Here is a 23,566-nt window from a genome sequence, read left to right on the forward strand (position 1 = left end):
TCTAACTTTAAAATTGAAACTTTAGGTGTTTAATAGTTCTAAAATGGCGACAAAAAGAAAACCGATTAACTTTACTTAAGATATTATATATATATAAAACCTTTTTGTATGGTGATTCAATCATAAATTTTTATCATTATCAGATATAATTTCCAAGTATTAACAATAGTAGAGATAAAGATGATGAATAATAGATTGATTTTTCTTATCTCAATAAAAATATACACTTTAATTAACAAATTTATATTTTATTTTTCATAATAAAATTATATATTTTGAAAGCGCCACCTAGTAAAGACAACTAAATTAATTTTAATAATTTGTCGGTATTATAGCACACTTTACCAACTTTGCATACAACCATCAACAAAATTCTAACCTTAAAATAAAAGCAAAGCTAAAAATTGAAACTTTAGGCGATTAATGGTTCTAGAATGGCGACAAAAAGAAAACCGGAAACGCAAGTTCCAGCCGAAGAAAGTGATCAACTACTTATTCGTCCATTGTAAGTATCATTAAATATCAATAATTAATAAAAAACTTAAAAAATTTAAATGTTGTGTTGACTTGTTTCAGAGGTGCTGGACAAGAAGTAGGAAGATCATGTATTATGATAGAGTTTAAAGGCAAAAAGATTATGGTAAGTTTTTGTTACTTTTCATTTTGTTTTAATTGTTAATTTTTTAATTTACTTAATAGTTAGATTGCGGTATACACCCTGGTCTATCAGGAATGGATGCTCTTCCGTTTGTTGATTTAATTGAAGCAGATGAAATCGATATACTTCTAATATCTCAGTAAGTAGACTAATAATAATGTTTTATTATTCTAATTGATGCATTTTAGTTTTCACTTGGACCATTCTGGTGCATTACCTTGGTTTTTGTTAAAAACCAGCTTTAAAGGGCGATGCTTTATGACCCATGCCACTAAAGCTATTTACCGGTGGCTGTTATCTGATTATATTAAAGTTAGGTGAGAATGATTTTCCTCAATATGATAAAAATTTAATGTTGTAACTTTTAGTAATATAGCTACTGAGCAAATGTTATACACGGAATCAGATTTAGAAGCTAGCATGGATAAAATTGAAACAATAAATTTTCATGAAGAAAAAGACGTTTTGGGAGTGAAATTTTGGGCTTATAATGCTGGTCATGTATTAGGAGCAGCTATGTTTATGATAGAAATTGCTGGTGTTAAGGTGATTCTTTATTTAAAATCATTTTAAATGGTTTATGGAAAAATTCTTGAAACAACAAATTTGCTTGAAATGATAAAAATAGCAGTTGCTATGAGTAACTATGATAAAATCATAACCAATCATTTTAAACAATTTCCTTAGTGTCAAAAACTGATTTAAGTAAAGCTTGTTGGAAATGAGTTGGGTTAACATTATTGGGAAATCTGATAATGATATTTGAGGCTTTTCCTAAGACCAAAATCTTTAACTTAGTCACAATAATTAACAAATGAGCTACATTATTTACAATTAAAAGAATAGCAAAGGCTGATATATGAAAGCCAAATTTTTAACCTCTAAAAACTTCATTCTGCAGACGCATCTGCCGCCTTCAATTAAATTTTTGTCTATTATATATTTTAGTACCCAGATAATGTCGTTTTCTTCATATACATGGATAACCATATTGAGCTTTTCATACAATTCATGCCCATCTATATCAGATGATTCTCCTACTGTTAAAAATATTTACAAGTCACTACAATGCTTCAAAAGTTAACAATCACTAATTTCCTGTAATCTTTTTATGTTATACATGAAACTCTCATGATGTTTCAGTGCCTCAAATCTAGGTGAGCAGCTTGCGCGTACGTTATTGTAGGCAGAGAAACCAAAGAAAGATTTTGCTTGATTACAAGACGATACTGCGTCTCCTAGGATGAGATTCCATAAGGTACAAAATAAGCAACGAGATTAATTATTGGCTTCATTATCATATTCTTGGCCTTTGCAGTTTTGCAATGATATATCGAACTGTTCTAGCTTTGTGATTATACACTGTGTACATAAAATATGGAATCAATTCGATAAAAACGCGGGGGATATTCTTCTGGAAAAAAGACGTGGACATCTATGTTATATTATTGAAACCGCATTTTTTGAGATAAAATTGAAATGTACAGGCTGTCCCAAAATTGAGATACCATGCCTAAGTTGACATTCTTAAATAGGAACCCCCATTTTTGTTGATATAAAAATCATTTTATAATATTTAAAAATAAGGTTTCCACGATTTTTTTAATTTTATCATTTTTTTTTGTGGTTTACATAAAACTTCAAAAACATCTTTGTCTTAACAATTTTTTTTACAAAATCTGTTTAATGCCAAAATAATAACTCTTATATTTTCTCAAAGAAGAGGTTTTACGCTTTAATTTGACATTCCTACTCAATTTTAATCTTAAAATGCATATCTTGTCAAACTCCTTTCATAAAAAATCATTCTAACACAGACAATATCTTTAATATTTATTAAAAAAGAACATACAACCTTTAAATTACCATTTCTCAATCTTCAAATGTGAAATTTTTCGAACTTACCATTTTTTAGTTATTTCGGTTTCAACCTATATTTGCATCGTTGTCTTTAAAATTATTTTAAGGAGATTAGTTTCAAATTAAAGCATGATAGATTCATGAGACTTTATGTAATTACCCAAGTGTGTCCAATTACACACGCCTTCATTACATATAATTCTTGTATTCTATAATTCGAACATTCGACACGAATATTATTATTAGTTTCGACACAATAAAGAATATTTATAGCGCCTGTCAAGTTTTTCACCATTAGCTAATATTTTACTGGAATGATATTCGCTGAATTGCCGTCCATTAAAAATTTACAAATTTTCAATTCCTCTAGTTCTGAGTGTAAACATAGGGTGAGTAGATTCTAGGCGGTTCAGTGTTGACGGTAGCAGATCCTCACTGTTACTAGGTGGCAGCCATGAGGATGTTGAAGGAATATTTTCAGTTGGGTTAGGGTGAAATAATGTGTCACCTTCACTCAATGATTAGTTTTTAGAGTTTTCTTGTCCATAACATTTTATACAGTGTCCGCCAAAAAGTCAGCAATCTGCTTTTTTTTTTAGTTTCATTGCACCTACCTGTTTATATAGATGATCTTTCTGGTCATTCGACCCAAAATATTTTTAACATGGTCGCCACTTCAAGTCCACCGGAAGTAGACCATAAAATCGTTATTTTAAATATTAAATATTTCAAATTTTCAATATTATCTTCCATTTTTGATATTAATCACCGTATCATAAATAAAAACCTTTAAAGTTCCACGTATCAACAATCCATACCAAAGTCAACCTAAAAGTTAACAGATACAGCCCTCTGGGAGGCGAGTCGTTGCCTATTAAGGCACTCAGAGGATGTCCTCAAGGGAGTGCTTTCCTCTGTCCTATGATGCCTGGTAGGTAATGACTTGATGAACACCTTAACAAAAACTGGATTCATGATTCAGGGATACCCTGATGACTTGGTAATCACAATCCGAGGTAAATATAACACAATCATAACCCAACTAATGCAGAAGCATTGGACTCAGTATTAGTCCAAACAAAATCGAAATAGTTCCTTTCACTTTACTTTTTCATTTAAGGCAGAATTATTAACTTCAAAACAGAAGTCAAATACTTAGGGCTAATACTAGACAATATATTAAACTGGAACTCCCACATAGTCAAGGTGAGGGAAAAAACCATTATGACTAACGAGATCTGCCGCAGGCTCCTATGAAGGAACTTGGGTGTTAAATCACGAATGACACAAATCCAGCGGTTAGCACGTCTTAATAATACTGGTGTAATGAGATCTTGTCCGACGGCTGCTTTTGAAGCACACGGTCTCACACCACTTCATTTATACATACAAAAAAAGGCAGCTTTAAGTCAAGTTGATGCAGGGTAACCTCAGAGGACATGTCTAAACCACTTGATTGAAATTAAAACGGATCTTATACCCACAGTATATAATTTCGACCAGCCATATAAGGTCATATTTAGAAGCAGACACGATTAGACGAACATAAAACAGGAGCCCTTGCCACCTGGTACACCGGCGCTTGAAAGACAGTTGGATCTGGAGTAGGTATGAGCATTGGTGGACCAAATAGCTGCATTAAATTGCCCCTAATAGAAGCAGAAGTTCTTGCTATAAAAAACAGAAAAGGGACAGAAAGGTGCATCCATAAACATTTTCACAGACAGTCGGGCTGTCCTAAAGGCAATTCAGGCCTACACATGTGACTCTGCACTAATCAGGGAGTGTACCAGTAATCTGAGAGAACTCGCTCGGGATAATGATGTTAGTCTATGGTGGGTTCCAGGTCACAGAGGCATTGAGAGCAATGAAAAGGCGAACAAGCTGGCGAAAGAGGCAGCGAAAATGTCCTTTATTAGATTCCAACCCGGTTGTGAACTACAAAAAAAGCTCAAAGATAGTCTTACGCTGGAAAGAACTTCCACAGGCCAGCGAAGAGTACGACAATTCCATCGCAAAACAAAACCAAAGGTCACTCTCAAGCTTCCTAACCGGCCATGCGCCCCTAAAATACCATCTCTTGCTCATTGGACAAGCTGAGGATCAAACTTGTCGACTTTGTAATGACGAGTCGGACACTGCTGAACATATACTGAGTAAATGCGTCGCCAGAGGTCGTCTAAGACACAATATGTTCACAAATGTTCAACCCATGTATAGGAAAAAGACCTTGGAGCAATACAAAGGTTCAAGGATCTACATTTCCCTAGACTTTTGGAGGGCATCAGTTACAATAGATCATAATAATAATGGTAATAAAAGTGAACCTATTTTTATATTTAATTATGTAATAAAAACCAAAACATTCGTTTTAAAATAACGATTTTGTGGTCTACTTTGTATAGACCGGAAGATGCGGCCATCTTGAAAATATTTCAGATCCAAAGATCGGGAACATCTCATATAAACAAAATTTCAAAAACGTCGGTGTAATAGATCCAAAAAGAACTGACTTTTGGCGGATACTATATTTATACTATAATAACCATCGTAGATTTTCTCTACGTGCTTTCTTTTGAGAGCTCCTTTCCATTTTGAACTACCCCATTCACATTTTCTACCAACATCACGATCATGCGAACTCATTTCATAAATCTTTTTTCGCACACAAAACTAATTCGTTGCGAACAGACCATTAAACTCTGCATTTGTTCACAGGATGTAGTAGTCCTCTTAGATTCTAACGTCTTTGACATTTTTCCATAAACTGTTTATAATGATTACTTTATGAAATCATATATACGTACAGTTTTTGTTTTAGATTTTATATACAGGTGATTTTTCACGACAAGAAGATAGACATTTAATGGCTGCTGAAATACCAAACGTTCATCCAGATGTTTTAATAACGGTAAGTTTTATTTTTTATTAATTATTTTTTATAATTTATTTATTTATGTCTTTTTGTAGGAATCAACTTATGGGACTCATATTCATGAAAAACGCGAAGAACGCGAAAGCAGATTTACTAATCTTGTCCATGATATAGTGAATAGAGGTGGAAGGTGTCTTATTCCAGTTTTTGCTCTTGGAAGAGCACAAGAATTATTACTCATTTTAGGTATTTTAACGCTTAAATTAAAATAATAAGGTGACTGAATTGATTTTAGATGAATATTGGAGTCAACATCCTGAATTGCACGACATTCCTATTTATTACGCATCGTCTTTAGCTAAAAAATGTATGGCTGTGTATCAAACTTACATAAATGCGATGAATGATCGAATTCGGCGGCAAATTGCCATCAACAATCCGTTCGTTTTCAAGCACATTTCAAATTTAAAAGTAAGAAAATTAAATTTTTTAGTTATTTATTCATATCTTTTTGCAATTTCGAAAACGTCAATTTCTGGTTTGACTTTTTCGTACAAATGGGGGAACGCCCCTTCGGCAAAATACCGCTTCCGCACTTTTTCGTACAACTCTAAATCGAACATCGTCCCAAATTCTTCGCGCGTCATAAAAATATCTGCGTATAAAAATGAAAAGCCACCGACATCCCGGGTAAACGCTTCCATATCGCGCATAGCAGCAACTGGGTTGTATTTAACTTTATTTTTAACATGTCCTGGAACACCGTAGATTCCCAAATCATTATACATGGTATAATTCGTTCCTGGAATTAAGTATTTAGATGGTGGTCGTTTTATTTGTCCTGATTCCGGGCCGTGATCGTAAACTCTACATGGATACACCAAAAGTGGATATGTGTTAAATAATTTCTCGGAGGTCGCGATTTGATTTTCTAATTCGTTTATTGGTAAAACGATGTCTTGGAAAACTTGATTTGTGAAGGTGAAAGTTCGAATTCCTGGAGTTGTTGTGAATTTTAAAAATGCTGGTTTTGGGGGTAATAACCAACCAAAGAATAATCTAAAAAAAATAATTTTAATTAGCAACTCAAAGAATATTAAAAGTATTTACCTAAATAATGGATTATTTCCGAAAGGAATCATCGATTCAACCACCCAAAATATCGCTCTGTTATGTCGTAATAAATATTCCCTTAACGGAATTAATTCAGTAAATTTCCCTTTTTTCAAAGCACTTTCTGTGTGTTTATAAAACCAAGGTTTGTACCACTTTGTAACATGATTAATGGGTAAATTAGAATCACCATTCGAAAATTCTCCAGTCATTACAACCGCCTCATTTCGATTATAAATCGTGGCTTCAACATAATCAGGAACTTTATCTTTACAATTAATAGCTCCGGATAGGTAGCGAATTTTATCACAATATTCTTTCTGTCCTTTTATTGGAATGTATGTTAATTTTACGTAAGGCTTAACTTTAATTATCTTTAAAGTCAAACCAACTAAAAATCCTAAACTGCCATGGGACCATGGTAATGCCTTATAAAGATCTGAATTAACAACTTTCGTTGCTGTCACCAATGAACCATCACCCAAAACAACTTCGTACGAAATTATCGTTTCTTGATACAAACCGACTTTGTGAGAATACGTTGTCATCCCTGTCCCCATTGCTAACCCCCCCAAAGTGGCGTCAGAAATTTCTAAAGTCACCGCTAAAGTGTAACCCATCGGTATAAGATACTCAGTTATTTCTCCAACGGTCACCATTGGTTCAACTCGAATTGTTAAATTTTTTTTATCTAATTCTAAGATATTCACCAAATTAACTGACACTTTATGGCACTTTTGTTTTTGAAAAAACTTTGTTGATAAACTTAACCAGTTGGGACGATCATTACAGAGTAATTTAGTACTATTACTTTTCTTCCATGACTTTATTTGATTTTGAATCTTTATCACTTGTCGATCGTGATTTAGAGAACTCCCATAAAACTTTCTGTAGAGCCAATTTTTGGTGTGGAGGATTAGATTGAAGATGTAACTTGCTGGGAGGCAGAAAAAGAGAACCACCAAACCACGGTTATCTTCTAAAAGCCGTATTAAAGTCGATTTCCACGACATATTCGTTTTTGAAATAATTTCGTGGTGTAAGTGTTTTAAAGGATCACTTTTTGTGTATTTATCGCTTATTTTATCAAGGTCATTTTAATCTGGAGATAAAAATATCAATTTTTTTGTTAAATTTTAGATTTGTTTGACAAATTTTATCGGTTTTTAGCGGTATTATTTTAACTATCAACAATATCTGATTGTTTATGCTTTGATTATTAATAACTGGCGGCCATACTGTGTAGAGTGGGATTTGGGGGACTACATTGATAAACAAGGATAGCGAATAATCATGTCAAAAAATGTTTGAAATTTAATTTTAACTTTTAATTGGATCGCGTTATACATCACTTGATTAAGCGACATATTATCGTTTTTAGAGATTTTTATGCTGTCTGGTAGGTAAAGGTGTAACTTATCTTGGAAAAAATGCAGAATACCGAAAGACCTAAAATACTATTTATTTTAAGCGCCAATCACGTTATACGATTTCAAGTCCGTTTTTGTCTAAGAACCGACTTAGATACGACACTTAGATACACCAAGAAATTCTACAATAGAAAAAATAGATGAACCTACAATTTCGGGCCAGTGCCGTTATCTAGATGTTAGTATAAAATTAAAAGTTTATGTCTTTTATTTTACATAGAATTTAAGTCTAACTAGTTTCGGCCCTTGGCCATCTTCAGAGATTCTACAAATAGATTAACATCTCTCATCTTATCCATTTTACAAACGACAGCGGTAGGTAGCGCTAGTTAGCATAAGATATCACTATGTTGCATATTTTTATTGCACTACCAATAAAACTAGAACCAATACTAGACCTAGAACTAGAAAGTTTCGGGTTTAGCCAAGGCGCACGGCTAAACTCGAATATTTCTAGTTCTAGGGTTAGTTCTAGTTTGACACTAACACTATCACTAGAACTAACACAAGACTTAGAACTAGAATCATTCGGGTTTAGCCGTCTTGAGAGACGTGGAACTAAATCCGAATTTCTAGTTCTTAGTCTAGTGTTAGTTCTAGTGGCAGTGGTAGGTAGCGCATAAGATATGTTGGGTTATATATTTTTATTTAGCTTTTTAATGGTATGTTGCTGTGGCAGAATGTAACAACTGAGTAGTGGTTTTTATATTTACATTGTCATTCAGCCTACTTCGCTTTTTGTTTATTATAACTCAAACTTAACACACCCCAGTAAACAAAAACGATGTTTTACAAAACAATAACTTAAATTCTAACAACTAGTTTATCTCTAAATCCCTCAAATTTAACTCTTTCTAATAGCTTAGTAAAAAAAGTCTGCTAAATTATCTTCACTATTACAATGGATCAATTTAATTCGTTTTGACTTGACTATATCATGTATAAAATGAAAACGAACGTCAATATGTTTACTTCGTCTGTTTAAGATTCCATTGTTGATCAAATCTATAGCACTTCTATTGTCTATCAACATTGTTGTTTGTATTTCTTACTAATCAACTCTTCCATAAAGCTCTTGATATGTAGTAACTCCTTACAGCATTCGGCCGCCGCAATGTACTCCGCTTCTGCGGTTGATAACACAACAATTGGCTGTTATTTCGTTGTCCAACTGATCGGTCCTTCGTTTAACATACTTCGTTGCATAGTTAGCATCTGTAAAGGCTTGCAGTTTTAAATTTCTTATTCCAGTTTCAAGCGTATATTCGATTCCAATATCCTTGTTTGTATGTAGATATTTTAATATTCTTTTTACATTAGTTACGTCACATCTTTTTGTATTTTTAATATATCTAGTAGCAAAGTTTACAGCGAAACTTATGTCTGGTCTGGTTTTGTTAGTTAAGTATAGTAAACTGCCTACTGCTTCTTGATATGGAAAGTCTTTGTTTATCTCTTGATTATCACTACGTTTTACATTAGTTAGATTTAATGGTATTTTAGTTTTTTTACTGTTGTCAATTTTAAATTTTTGAAGCACTTGGTTTATATTGTCCTTTTGATAAAGTTTTAACGAGTCTTCATTTTATTTTATGTTTTGTCCAAGAAATGTTGTTGGTTCCCATACTTTTACTTTAAAATAGTTTTCAGTTTGTTTAATAAATTGTCGTGTTTGTTTTATCTTTCGATATAATAAGTCCATCGTCTACGTATATGTATAGTTAAAAAAATTGTTGTATCCTCATTTTTAAATACACACTGTTCCGTTTTCAGCTATTTCAACCCGATACTTTCTAAAGCATCTGTAAATGTCTTGTTCCATCTTTCGGGTACTTGCCTTAATCCATACAGCGCCTGTTTCAATTTACAGACTTGTCCTTCTGAATTGTTATATCCCTGTGGTATTTTCATGTAGATATCATCTTTCAATTTACCATACAAAAAAGCTGTTTTAATATATTGTGTTATTTTATATGCTTCTGCAGCTGCTGTTGCTAATATTGCTCTAATACAGCTCATACTTGCTACTGGACTGAATAACTCTTCTATGTGTTCTTGTGGTTGTTCAAAACCTTTTACCACTGATCTGGCTTTATAAGTTCCGTCGTCCTTGATCTTGAATACCCATTTATTACTCAATATCTTTTGTCCCTTAATTTGTTCGATTTTTACTAATTCCCATCCTTGATTCAACTTCAATGACTTCTTTTCTTCTTCTATTGCATCTAGCAATTTTTTCTTGTCTTCGTCATTTATTGCTTCATCAAATGTCAAATACACGTAGTCCTTGAACTTTACAGGTGGTTTTCTTGTTCTTTGTCCCCTTCTATTATGATTTTCTTCGTCTTCCTTGTCTCTATCTTCTTTATCTTGCTCTTCTTGAGTTGTTTTGTTTTTTTCTTTTATTTCTTCATCAATTTCGTTCCTCATTTGATTAACTTCTTGATCTAATCTTAATTCAACTTTAAGTATTCTAGTACTTTTGCATATGCTTCACATCCAAATATTTGTAATCCAGATAAATCAGGTTTCTTATTGTTTGTACTACATTGTCTTCAGCCTACTTCGCTTTTTGTTTAATATAACTAAAACTCAAACTTAATAAGATATTACTATGTTGTATATTTTTATTGAACTAAAACTAGAACGAGAACTAGAAACATTCGGGTTTAGTAGTGAAAAAACTTTCAGTTGTCAATCTCAACTTTAATTTTATTATTATATTCGTAATCTTCATAAAATAACCTTTAAAGTGAGTCCAAACTTGACGCATTTATCTCAAAAAGCCAAAAAGTTCGAACTTTCAACTCTTAATTTTGACATATTTGTCAACTTCTTAAAAAATCCTTTAAAATGAGTCCAAACTCGACATATTTAACTTTAATATTAATGGAAATACAATCACGTCCGGTTTGAAACGTCAACGTCAATTTTGACATATTTGTCATCTTCATTAAAAAACCTTTAAAATGAGTCCAAAGATAACGCACTTATCTCAAATAACAAAAAAGTTTGAATAAAAAACATTAAACCCTAAGTTAGCAACAATGAAGATAGCAATTTAATTTTTAAATATTAATACCAACCTTAATTCTTTTTTTGTGTTGTTATATTTTTGTTTTTGTGACAAATATTAAGACATTTTATAAAAATTAAGAATATGTCAAACTGACATTGACATGTCCAACCGGAAGTTCTTATATCTCGAGTAATATTGGAATTAAACGTATCTTGTTTGGACTCATTTTAAAGGATTTTTCACAACAATGCCAAAATTGACGTTGACATTCTTAACCGGAAGTTGACCATAACTTCATTAATATTGAAGATAAATATGTCGTGTTTGTACTCATTTTAAAGGATTTTTAATGACGATTACAAATATTTCAAAATTGAAGTTGACATTTTAAACCTGAAGTTAGTTATCATATAATAGAAGTTTTATAACTGAAGTTAATGTAGTGTTAGTCACTTTTCCACACTTTCTTTTTATTTTTAACGTGTTTTTTGGGTCATTTCACATTGATTAAAAAATAATCGTCGATTTTTAAGCCACATGATGATTCTTGAATTTTTTCCAAGTTTCTTAAATATTTCTTTTGTTAAAAAAGAGCGTTCTTAAATTTTAACCTGTAAACTTGTAACACTTCGTTCTTAATTTCATTTTACAACTTTTTAAACTTTAATTTTGTAAACTAGTAACTAATAATCTGACTTCGACTTTGATATGTGATCTTTTTTAACAAAACAAAAAAAAATATTAAGAAACTTGTTTGTAAAATGGATAAAATAAGAGATTTTTAGTGATTAAATTTATGCCACGACTTACAGAAACCCTGTATGCCCTCTGTGCTTGTGATAGCTATCATCAGTGTTCTGTGATAAAAATCGACAGGCACCAAACAATTTTCAATAGTTTGAACCTATCTAAGTGTGTCTATTCTAAGAGGTATTATATTTTTAGAGAGATGAAAACGAAAATCCCGTTTTTCTCAACATTATTCATTTGTCGCTTAGTCAAGTGATGTATAACGCGGTCCAATTGTTTTTATAAATTTTATATTTTTTAGGGTATTGATCATTTTGAAGATATAGGTCCGTGTGTAATAATGGCATCACCTGGTATGATGCAAAGTGGATTATCAAGAGAATTATTTGAATCTTGGTGTACAGATTCCAAAAACGGAGTGATTATAGCAGGTTAATCTTCTGTTACAATCCCAATTACATTTCTAATTCAAATTCTATTTTAGGTTATTGTGTTGAAGGAACTTTAGCAAAAACAATTCTTTCTGAGCCAGAAGAAATTACAACTATGCTTGGCCAAAAACTTCCATTGAAAATGTCTGTGGATTACATATCATTTTCGGCACATACCGATTATCAACAAACCAGTGAATTTATTCGAATATTAAAACCTCCTCATGTGGTATATTATTTATATAAATATAAGACTTAAAAATTTTTTTTTATTGAAATTTTTTTTAATTAGGTTTTAGTTCATGGAGAACAAAATGAAATGAGTCGACTTAAAGCCGCTTTACAACGTGAATACGAAGACGATCCAAACACAGTGATCCATCTTCATAATCCAAGGAATACTCACGCGGTTGAATTGTATTTCCGCGGTGAAAAAACTGCTAAGGTTATGGGTACTTTGGCAGTGGAGAGTCCTAAGCCTGGAAAAACATTATCTGGAATATTAGTAAAAAGGAATTTTAATTACCACATTTTAGCAGCAAATGATTTATCAAGTTGATTATTCAAAAATCAAATGACTTATTTCTCTTAATACATTTTCTTTTAGAGTATACCGATATGAGTATGACACAAGTAATGCAAAGACAAAGTTTACATTATTCCGGATCAATTGTTGTTTTGCGCCACTTTATCACTCAAGTAGCTGGATTGGTGGAGACATTGGAAGGTGATAAAAAAATGAGAGCGTTTAACGCTGTTGATATATCATATGACAATAAAATTATAAGTTTGGAGGTAATTTGAAGGAATTATTTGTTGAGTGTATTTTGAATAATTTATTTTATAGTGGGTTGCAAATCCAACTAATGATATGTACGCCGACGCTTTAGTTGCCGCTATTTTACAAGCGGATCTTATTGATGCTCCAATAAAATCATCGTCAATAAGCGCTAAAGTCGATAGGATGCATTTTAAGGTAAACTTTTTAATTTTAAAAACAATATATTTGATTTATTTTGTATTTAGGAATGTTTGATTGAAATGTTACAAGATATGTTTGGAGAAGATTCTGTACCGAAAATGTTTAAGGGTGAGAAATTGTATGTGACTGTTAAGGAAAATAGAGCTGATATTGATCTTGCAAATTTGGTAGGTATCACCTAAAACTAATCTTTCAAAGCTACATTTCTTCCTTTGATTATTTTATTCTCTTCTTAAATTGTATGAGTAATTCTTATAATTGTAAATCTTGGGCATAACGCGTTTTGATTCCTGTTAAAACTTTAAATGAGGATCTGTTAAGTATGAAGATTAATACTTAAACTATTTTTTTTTATTATTCCATTGATAATAAAGTTACGCATGATTTTATGGTTCTCTATAATGAACCTTTGAACTTGTCCTTCTTTGTACATTGGTAGTGATCAGAATATGATCATTTTCTTGATCTCATCATTCGCTATAAATTCACTACCCCTTCTCATTTCACTTGGGTTAGTTTTGTATTAGTTTAAGTACATGGAGTCACATCATGATGGGGTACAATAAGCATTTTGAAGATTTTGATAATTACATAGATACAGGGTGTCACACAAAAAATGCCCCAAGCTGTAACTCTGTCATTTACATTTCGATTTTCATGAGCAAGGTATCAAATGAAATGGTTTGATAGTGTGCCATGGAAAAAATAATGCGCAAAAGTGATAACAGTCATTAAATGATATTTCAATGCCTGGAGCAGTTATAAATGATTATTGTTTCCCATGGTAAACTACAATATGACACAACTAACTTTAAGAGAATGTTCGGTAACTATTTTAATGTTTTTCTCTACTACAATTACAATTAATGTTGATGTATTATACATTAATGGATTCAGAAAACGAATCTCTATCCAATAGCGTGAAGAAAAACACATCGAGCAATTTGAAAATCAAAAGTTGATAATCGCTTGAAATTGAAGATGGCGTTGGCAAAAGTTTATTTGTAGCATGAATCATAGTATTCATCAAACCTTTTCATTTGATATTTCGCTCATGAAAATCGGAATGTAATTTTAACAGAAATTTTAACACATTTTTCTAAATATTTTCAATACCATTTGTGGTAGAGCGTTGAAATTTGGTACAGGGTAAACAAATATCAAGCAAAATTATTGAACCAATTTGGATCGGGCGGCGGCAACCATGTTATACAGAGTGTCCTTAAAATTTGTTTGCTCGTAACCCTACATTTATTTTTGTACTTTTTAATAGAAAGTTTATTTTAGAAACTTTTATCACTCTTTGAAAATTTTGATAACATATAACATAAAATATTAAGCTTCGGTTTCAATCGTAACAAACAAAAAAAGGAAACATATTCCGCAAGATCTGAGTTGGCGATGACAATTGAAAAACAAACTGAGCTAATAACTTTTATTTGCATAAAGTTCTAAGTGCAGATTTAGTTAAATCCAGTGTTAATTTATTTTAGTTGAATAAAAGAATGTAATTTCCAAAACAATAAATTTAATTTTCACGGTAACAACAAACAAGAACATAACAAAAATTCTAACATAACTTCAAAATTGGTTCAATGATTTTGCTTGAGTTTTGTTTACCCTGTACCAAATTTCAACGCTCTACCATAAATGGTATTGAAAATATTTAGAAAAATGTGTTAAAATTTCTGAACTTTGATGGCCCATATCTCGGCCATTTGAAGACTTTTATAATAATTTTTTTTCACGAATCGTCATCATTTTTGCACTAGTATATGAGGTTAATTTTATGCCCCGAGTCATCGGAACACCCTGTATACAGCTGTCTTTTTTCTGCTAAAATTACATTTAAAATGGATGTATTGTACATCAATGGATTCAGAAAACCAATCTCTATCCAATGACGTGAAGAAAAATATACGCAGCAATTTAAAAAACAAAAGTTAATAATCGCTTGAACTTGAAGATGGCGTTGGAAAAAAATTATTTGTAGCATGAATCATAGTATTTATGAAACCATTTCATTTGATACCTGGGTCATGAAAATCGGAATGTAAATAACAGAGTTACAAGTTGGGGCGTTTTTTGTGTAATTTAATAATATAATATAATAATTTTTGTGGAATTTCAAGCAAATTTAACCAATTTATTTTTTAATGCTGTGCCATGTAAAAAGGGCGATAGAGCGTGATTATAATAAATGAGGTTATGTTCTTTTTAGTGGAACCAAAGAAATTGTATATATAGAAGCAGTTGTAAACATTAAAACTTGAAGCCAACGCAACACGCGGTTTGTTTACTAACAACCTTTGTCGAAACCAGTTGAAACAATGAAGGTGCACAGATCAGACCATCGGCCGATTATCGCCGAACACTCCCGAATATTATTTTAGCCCTTAGAATAAGACATACACTAAAATAACGAATCCTATTTGCGAATCAATAAATCTTCAAAGTCGTTCTTCTTTTGATTCGTTTATCTTCATTTTTATTTATATATATTTATACATTTAGTATACTACTACTTTTAGTTAGAAATACAACTTAACAATCAAAATAGTACATACTTGTATCATTTACCAAGTATGTGTACTGTTTCTAGGTCCTCTGATTAATTTAAAAGATTATATTTATTGTGTTTAATACTTTAAAATCTTATTAAAACTTGACAAAGATATACGTGTGACCCGTTTGAAAGCGGAACACCCTTGTAAAATTTGTATTTATTATCCGATTTCGATAATTTTTTTTTTAATTGTAGAGCGTAAAAAACTGTACCTTAGGACAAAGAGTGATATTTTTCTTAAAAAAACCAAAGCCTACTATTTCACTTTTTAGGTGCTAAAAATGAAGAAATCATATTAGGAAATTTTTTACAAAAAATCTGAGTACACCACTGCATTAAGCACCTTTTGAAATGGGTATATACCAAATTTCATCAAAAATGGTTACAAATTAACACCGTTACAGATAATTGAAAAATACAATATTTTATGAATTTATTTGATCAGATGGAGTAAACCATGACAAAAAAGGAAATAAAATACAGCCAATAATACAAAAACTATTTACATTTGTAACCATGGAAATAAAAAAATAGTTATCTAGTAAACCGTGGAAATAAAAAAAAAAAAGAATTGAATTCTATGAAAGTGATTTAAAGCATTACTTCTGTCAGTTTTGTGCTTATAAAAATGTTATAAAAAGTGTGCAATTTAGTGGTGTAATTATGGAACGACTAAGTGTTAGACACAAAGTTGAAATTGTACGCCTTGTTGGCGATAATATTCTTTCGAAAAGAGGCTATAGAATTTAATAACAGGCATCCAGATATGCCTCCGGTTAGTGCTAGCACCGTTCACCGGGTAAATAAGGTATTCAACGATACAGGCAGTGTATCAAAACAAATTCTAAAAGTTCAAAATCCACGCCGGGAAATTAGAAATAATAATCAAATAGTGGAATATTTTCATAATAACCCTCATTCGAGTTTGAGAACGGCTGCCATAGATTTAAATATTCCAAGAGAATGTATTGGAAGGTACCTTACAAAAAATAAAATTAAACCCTATAAACTAAAATTTCTACACACTCTTGAACCAAGAGACGAAGAGAGAAGACTAGAATTCTGTTTATGGGCTCAAGGTGAATACTTGGAAAACAGAAACTTTTTAAGGGAAATTTTGTTTAGCGATGAGGCCCCGTTTACAACAAATGGCGTGGTGTCATCGCAAAATTCAAGGTATTGGTGCACAGAAAATCCAGAGTGGATCATCAACGCAAGGCTCCAGTATTCGCATAAAATAAATGTGTGGTGCGGAATACTTGACAACAGAATTATTGGTCCATTTTTCTTTGAGGGCAATTTAAATTCAACAAAATTTTTGTATGTCTTAAGAAATGAGTTTTCGAATGCGCTAAACAATTTACCACCTCTGGTATGTGCGAATATAAAATTTCAATTAGATGGGTCTCCCGTGCATAACGCAACGGATAGGAAGAAATAGTCATCTTATTGAATGGCCGCCAAGATCTCCTGATTTGACACCACTCGACTTTTTTCTTTGGGGAATCCTTAAACAGAAAGTTTACAGGTCAAGGACACAGTCGCTAGATGAACTGCGTGCTAGAATAGTTCAGGCATGTGCAGACATTACCCCAGAGCAACTGAGGAATGTAACAATGAATGTACGAAGAAGGTACAATAAATGTATCGAACTTAACGGTGGATTGGTGGAAGCAACAGACATTTAACTAGTTTTTATTTTCTATTAATACCTTGAATGTTGTTTTTTTCTTCAATTTTTTGAATTTCTGTTAAATATTGTTAAACAGTTTTGTATTATTCTCTGTATTTTATTACATTTTTGTCATGGTCTACTAGATCAGATGAGATTAATTTATAAAAAATTATATTTTTCAATTATCTGTCGCTGTGTTGATTTGTAACCATTTTTGATGAAATTTGGTATATACCCATTTCAAAAGGTGCTTAATGCAGTGGTGTACTCAGATTTTTTGTAAAAAATTTCCTAATATGATTTCTTCATTTTTAGCACCTAAAAAGTGAAATAGTAGGCCTTGTTTTTTTAAAGAAAAATATCACTCTTTGTCCCAAGATACAGTTTTTTACGCTCTACAATTAAAAAAAAAAAATTATCGAAATCGGATAATAAATACAAATTTTACGAGGGTGTTCCGCTTTCAAAGCACTTGTCAAAGTACTTTTCAAAGTACTTTTTACACTGTAGAAAAAAATTCATTCTACAATTTATAAAATTATTACGGCAATAACTTTTCAATTGGTAGTTAGTTTAACAATTAATTTGTGATTGTAATTTTATATATAAAATTAGGATACTCTTTGGATACGCCACTGGATAAAGTCTGACCAATTTCATCTAATTCGTACACGCCACTGTCGCTAGGACCAAGGTCTATTTTGTTTGCAAACAAATGCCCTTGCGTTGGCTTCAAACCGGTATATGGGCGAACATAGGCGATGCGGCTTCTATATATACAATTTCTTTGAGTGGAACTGTCAATCTAAAAAACGAGTAAAACTTAGCAAGTCTAAAAGCAACAGTTGAATGAGAAATCGTTTATCTTCACTCTGCCGAGGTCACTTGCAGTCGAGGCAGTGGTTATGTAACTATATCAACCTAAAGCTCGTGTATATTATTCTATCTAGCGCCTCGCCCGCAAGCGACCTTGGCGATATTAGATGGTATTGTGCATTTGATGGCTTGAAAAGTGAACCAAGTGTAGAGCAGTGGAATGAGAAATGGTTTATCTTCACTCTACCGAGGTCGCTTGCGGGCGAGGCAGTGGTTATGTAACTACATCAATCTAAAGCTCGTGTATACTATTGTATCTAGCGCCTCGCCCGCAAGCGACCTCGGCGATATTAGATGGTATTGTGCATTTGATGTCTTGAAAAGTGAACCAAGTGTACAGCGTGGGCAAATTTGGGTGTTATTATAGGCTATCTTGTTTTGTTTTCAAATTATAGCAAAAAAGTCACATTTTCGTGATTTCAAAAGATACTCATATGTCGTTTATTTTTGAAAGTAGAGAAATGGGGTTGATACGTACTTAAGACACTTTTTTAAGTAGAATATACTGCCGTTGAAAAATTTTAAACATACTTGATGATGGTAGAGATACAGCACAAAGTTGTATTTTTTTAAATACAAACTATAGTTTATTATGATGTTACTGAAGAGAGCATATTTTTAGCTTCCCAATGATGTATCGCATGTATGGTGTATTTGCAAAAAATAAAACGTTCAAAATTTTGATTATAGTAGGCCAGTAAATACTACCTAGTGGTTATATGGTTTTGCACTAATATGACAGAATAAAGTTGGTTTTGTACTATTATTCAGGATAAAGTTGGTTTTGTACCAACGAATAAAAACTTCGAATAGTTATTTTAAATAGCATCTTATTTATCATTTTTTAGCAAGTAAAGTTTGTTTATTAAAAATACAAGAAATGTATTAATTAATGAATAATTAAATATGAACAACAACTTCAGGAACTAAACAGTCACAGACTGCCAGCTTCTTCAACTAAACTTACTGGTTGTAAGGTTAGAAAAGTTCGGTATCAATGAATGAAATCTTCGGTAGTATTTTCCCAGTTTTCCCCAAACATAAGATTTAGAAGCTTTTTGATATCAGCAATCTTTTCTTTTGAAATTGGGTGAGATAGAGGAAAATTAAGGATCATAAACTGGGAGCGGACTTTCAGAAGAAGACATGAAGACTTATGTATCATGTTCAAAGCGGACTCCAATATATTCTATATTTAATTTTATCGTTTTATTTAAAGATAATGCGAAACTTCTTAAATGGGAATCACGTTTCGCAAAATTCATGAATGAAATGACAAGTAAACTCACGTTGCTATAGTAACTAAGTAGGATTTAGCGTTTTCCTCGCCTACTATAATTAAAAATTTGAATATTAATCTTTAATATTTTAGAATTGAAAAGTAACGCTTATTTTCTGCAGATACATCATGCGTGCGATACATCATTGGAAAGCTAAAAAAACATCATAATCAACTATGGTTTCTATTGCAAAAAATACAACTTTGTTATATCTCAAAAATTATGTGCTATGTTTAAAATTTTTCAACGACTGTATATTCTACTCAAAAAAGTGCCTGTAGAATGTATTAACCTCATTTCTCTAATTTCAAAAATAAACGAAATATGAGCATTTTTTTGAAATCGCTAAAATTTGACTTTTCGGTTATAACTTAAAAACAAAAGAAGATAGAGATTTGGTCTTTGCGGGATTGGATTAGTCTCGGAAAAAGAGACTGGGACATGTCACCTACTTTTTTCGTATCTCTTATAGTTTCTGAGATAGCCTATAATAACACCCAAATTTGCCCACCCTGTATACAATACTTGAATAAAAAATAGGTACTTCGCCGAGGTTGCTTGTGGGCGAGAGGCTGTATATGTAGTCACATTAACGTAAAGCTGGTATAAGTTGTTAATTCTAGCGCCTCGCCCGCAAGCGACCTCGGCTGTATTGGATGATATTGTTCATTTAATGTCTTGGAAAGTGAACCAAACCTACAACTCTTGAATGTGAAATCGTTTATTCTCATTTCGCCAAGGTCGCTTACGGGCGAGGCGCTAGAACTTATAGTTTATACTTGCTTTACGTTCATGTAACTACACATCCAGCACCTCACCCACAAGTGACCTCGACGATATTAGCTGATATCGTTCATTTGATGTCTTGAAAAGCAAATTTTTAAACACTTTAATTTATTTTCACTTCGCCGAGGTCGCTTGCGGGCGAGGCACTGGATATCTAATCACATTGATGTAAAGCTGTTATAAACTGTCGTTTCTAGTGCCTCGACCGCAAACCTCGGTGATATTGGATGATATCGTTCATGTGATGTATTTTAAAGTACAACACTTGAATGTAAAGTCGTTTATCCTCACTTCGTCGAGGTCGCTTACGGGCGAGGCGGTAGAACCGGTAATTGTCATTTTTTTGAACTAAAACAACTAAAATTGTTTCAAGTTGTTCTCTCTTCAATTGATTTGAATAAATGTTTAAACGTCCCACAGAAGCGAATTAGTTAAAAATCTTGGCCAAAAAGATATTTTTGTCAATTTTTTTACTTCAAAATTGGTGGAAATTAAAAAATATCTATACAATTAACAAGGATGAAGTATTTTATGATATACTGCGATTTTACTTAATTGTATCTACCTATATTTTATATACAGGGTGGTCCGTTACTAAGGGACACAGAAGAACAGTGAATTCCTTACATTAAATTGTTACGATTTAACCCAATTTAAGTTAGTGCAATTTTTAATAATAACGACATACAGATGATTAAAGTTAATACTTTATTTTCGCTTTTCTTTAATAATTTCGTTTTCTCTTGCATTATGACCATGAAAATTGGTACATTACCATTTTTTAAGACGATAAATAATAATTTGGTATTAGTTTTGATTTATCTTTCAGATGGCGCTGCCTGCCTTAAAAACTCCTTTAAAGTAGACATCTTTTTCATCGTTAAAATTTTTACAACTCGCACAACTTAAAACAGTTTCTCAGACATTTTTACATAAATTTGGTATACCTACCAATCTTCTCTAAAGTTCCAAGATAATCACTGTTTAAGGGCACTTTGCAAAATTTAATTATGCTCAGTAAACATTAGTTGGCGTTAAAAATGACTTTATTTGGTCAAACACTAGACTAACACCGTCAATTGGCATTAATACTAGAGTATTGGCATTATACTAGAGTGTTGGCATTAATACGAGAGTATTGATTAGTGAAAATTATTAAAGAAAAATGAAAATAGAGTATAAACATTACCCATCTGTATCTTCGTTATTATTAACAAATGGATTAAGATAAATTGGGTTAAATCGTAATAATTTAATGTAAGGAATTCACTGTTGGTCTGTGTCCCATTTGTAACGGACCATCCCCTGTATAAGACTTACGGTTAATAATTTTCAAGGAAAAAATCTTGCAAATAATAAATTGAATTGACACAATAACATCTTTTAATATTTTACCGAAAACTCAGTGTGTCAATTCAATTTTTAATTTCTTTTTAGAAAATTATTAACTTTAACGCTAACATCTCATACTAAAATTAGTGTTTCAGAAAATAAATTGTAATTTTGGTTAGAAACCTTTTTGTGGACATCCTATATTATCAATTTAATGGTGAAAGAGTTCCTTTATGTTTATTTTCTAACTGCAAATGCCTTCCCCAAACCAACAGCACATAGCAGAATTATGATTTTTTTTCGCACTTTATACACACTAATAAAAATTTATTTTAAGGTAAAACCGCAAAATACCGCAAGAATTTCTAGCAAAATCTATAATTGTAGGCCTTATACTACAACACGTATACAATATTACTTTTGAACAATGTTAAACAATTTATTTTTTGCCCATCTAAATATCGTGAAATAAATTATTTTCTCAATTTACACATACGATGTAATCAAACAATATTACAAAAAAACTAATAACCGAATTGTTACTTTCTGTATATTATACAATTCTACTTATCACCAGCAATAGGTTCTATGATAAATTTTCGAAATATATAAAAGAAGTGTAAAGGAAAAAATCAATTAAAAACCACACTTTTTACCGACGTTTTATCTAGGTGAAAACTGTTTACTAAACAATCAATTGACAACTAAAATATTTTGGTGGCGATTGTTACAATAATTATAAAGAAGGTGTTTCAAGGCACCTTGGGATTTACTTAATCAAATAGCAATAATTGCATTTTCAATCTTATTCCTTAAATTTTTGCAATTTTGGCCAAGATTTTTAAAAAATTCGCCTGTGTGCGTCCGTTTAATAAATTGATTTCAAAATAATAACATGACATCAAGTTTTTTTTTGATATGACTTTGTATGATATAACAAAATTCCCTGTTTAAGAAAACTGTTTTATCGACTACAGAAAATCTTTTAAATCTTAAACCGGTTTAAACCGATTTGTTATAGGTTAATGTTTACGTTTTACGTGAAGCACATGTTAAAAACGTTGTATATAAAGTGTAGAACATTAAAATTATTTTTTTATCAGGTATGCTATTATCATAACATTACTCTTATACTTATAGATATCATTTAAGGAAACATTAATTATTTATTAGATTAATTTTTAAAATTATTTTATTTATGTTTTTTTTTTTTTACAGGAAGTGTCTTGTCCAACAGACGAAACATTTCAACAAATTGTACAAACAGCAGTCACTAAACTGTATCAATCTTTAGCGCCACCTCAAGTTGAAACAAACATCTAATAATTTATACCTTCAAAACATAAACAGTATAACATTTTATTTTGTAATGGCAAATTTTAATCGAAACAATTCAATTGATTTGGCAATAACAACACAGAATTATCCAAATTCCAAAATAACCATGCAACAATTCCAACTGATTGAAGATTACATTCTCAGTGAAATAGATTCAGTTGGTTTTCACAATAACATTTCCCCAAAATTTGATGATGCAACATTAATAAACGGGATCGTTCACGTTTACTGCGTTGATATGGAAACAGCGAATTGGCTTTGCCCAAAAATACAAGATAAATCAATTTGGTCAGATGAAAAGTTGCAAATTTGTGTTGCAACCGATTTACCTGAATATGTAAAAATTAATTTTCATATTCCTGGTTATAATGGAGACCATAACGAAATCTTAAAACAAATTGAAAGCGAAAATATTGGTTTATCAATCAAGTTATGGAATGTTATAAACATAAAAAATACAATAAATGGACAAGATTTGTTAATTTGGATCGATTCTATATCCTTTGATTATTTAAAGCGAAACAACTACTTATTTTCTGGGAAATCCCAGAAAGTTGTGTATAGAATTGCAAAATATGATGATGAAGCTGTTTAT

General features: G+C 31.6%; 2 protein-coding genes across 2 annotated transcripts; one reads left to right on the forward strand and one right to left on the reverse strand.

The window, feature by feature from the left end:
- The first annotated feature begins 344 nt into the window (after positions 1–344).
- LOC111417631 (cleavage and polyadenylation specificity factor 73) lies at positions 345–23,257 on the forward strand. Its single transcript, XM_071198283.1, has 15 exons — positions 345–505; positions 577–640; positions 700–797; positions 847–975; positions 1,027–1,204; positions 5,340–5,429; positions 5,489–5,639; positions 5,689–5,864; positions 12,007–12,136; positions 12,190–12,365; positions 12,429–12,690; positions 12,744–12,931; positions 12,984–13,112; positions 13,163–13,285; positions 22,852–23,257. The coding sequence occupies exons 1-15, from the start codon at positions 435–437 to the stop codon at positions 22,954–22,956; spliced, it is 2,070 nt and encodes a 689-aa protein (XP_071054384.1). The 5' UTR covers positions 345–434; the 3' UTR covers positions 22,957–23,257.
- On the reverse strand, positions 5,876–7,763 carry LOC111422661 (delta(24)-sterol reductase-like). Its single transcript, XM_023055877.2, has 2 exons — positions 6,504–7,763; positions 5,876–6,452 (listed from the first exon to the last, which is right to left on the reverse strand). The coding sequence occupies exons 1-2, from the start codon at positions 7,517–7,519 to the stop codon at positions 5,891–5,893; spliced, it is 1,578 nt and encodes a 525-aa protein (XP_022911645.2). The 5' UTR covers positions 7,520–7,763; the 3' UTR covers positions 5,876–5,890.
- Positions 23,258–23,566: the final 309 nt, after the last annotated feature.

This window comes from Onthophagus taurus, chromosome 7 (genome assembly GCF_036711975.1).
Source record: "Onthophagus taurus isolate NC chromosome 7, IU_Otau_3.0, whole genome shotgun sequence".
Taxonomy (NCBI): domain Eukaryota; kingdom Metazoa; phylum Arthropoda; class Insecta; order Coleoptera; family Scarabaeidae; genus Onthophagus; species Onthophagus taurus.

Excerpts from the sequence above, each read along its gene's own strand:
- LOC111417631 (XM_071198283.1), top strand. The coding sequence starts at position 435 with ATGGCGACAAAAAGAAAACCGGAAACGCAAGTTCCAGCCGAAGAAAGT. Across the intron at positions 506-576 it reads CAACTACTTATTCGTCCATT|AGGTGCTGGACAAGAAGTAG; the intron begins GTAAGTATCATT and ends GACTTGTTTCAG. Across the intron at positions 641-699 it reads TTAAAGGCAAAAAGATTATG|TTAGATTGCGGTATACACCC; the intron begins GTAAGTTTTTGT and ends TTTACTTAATAG.
- LOC111422661 (XM_023055877.2), bottom strand. The coding sequence starts at position 7,519 with ATGTCGTGGAAATCGACTTTAATACGGCTTTTAGAAGATAACCGTGGT. Across the intron at positions 6,453-6,503 it reads GGAAATAATCCATTATTTAG|ATTATTCTTTGGTTGGTTAT; the intron begins GTAAATACTTTT and ends TATTTTTTTTAG.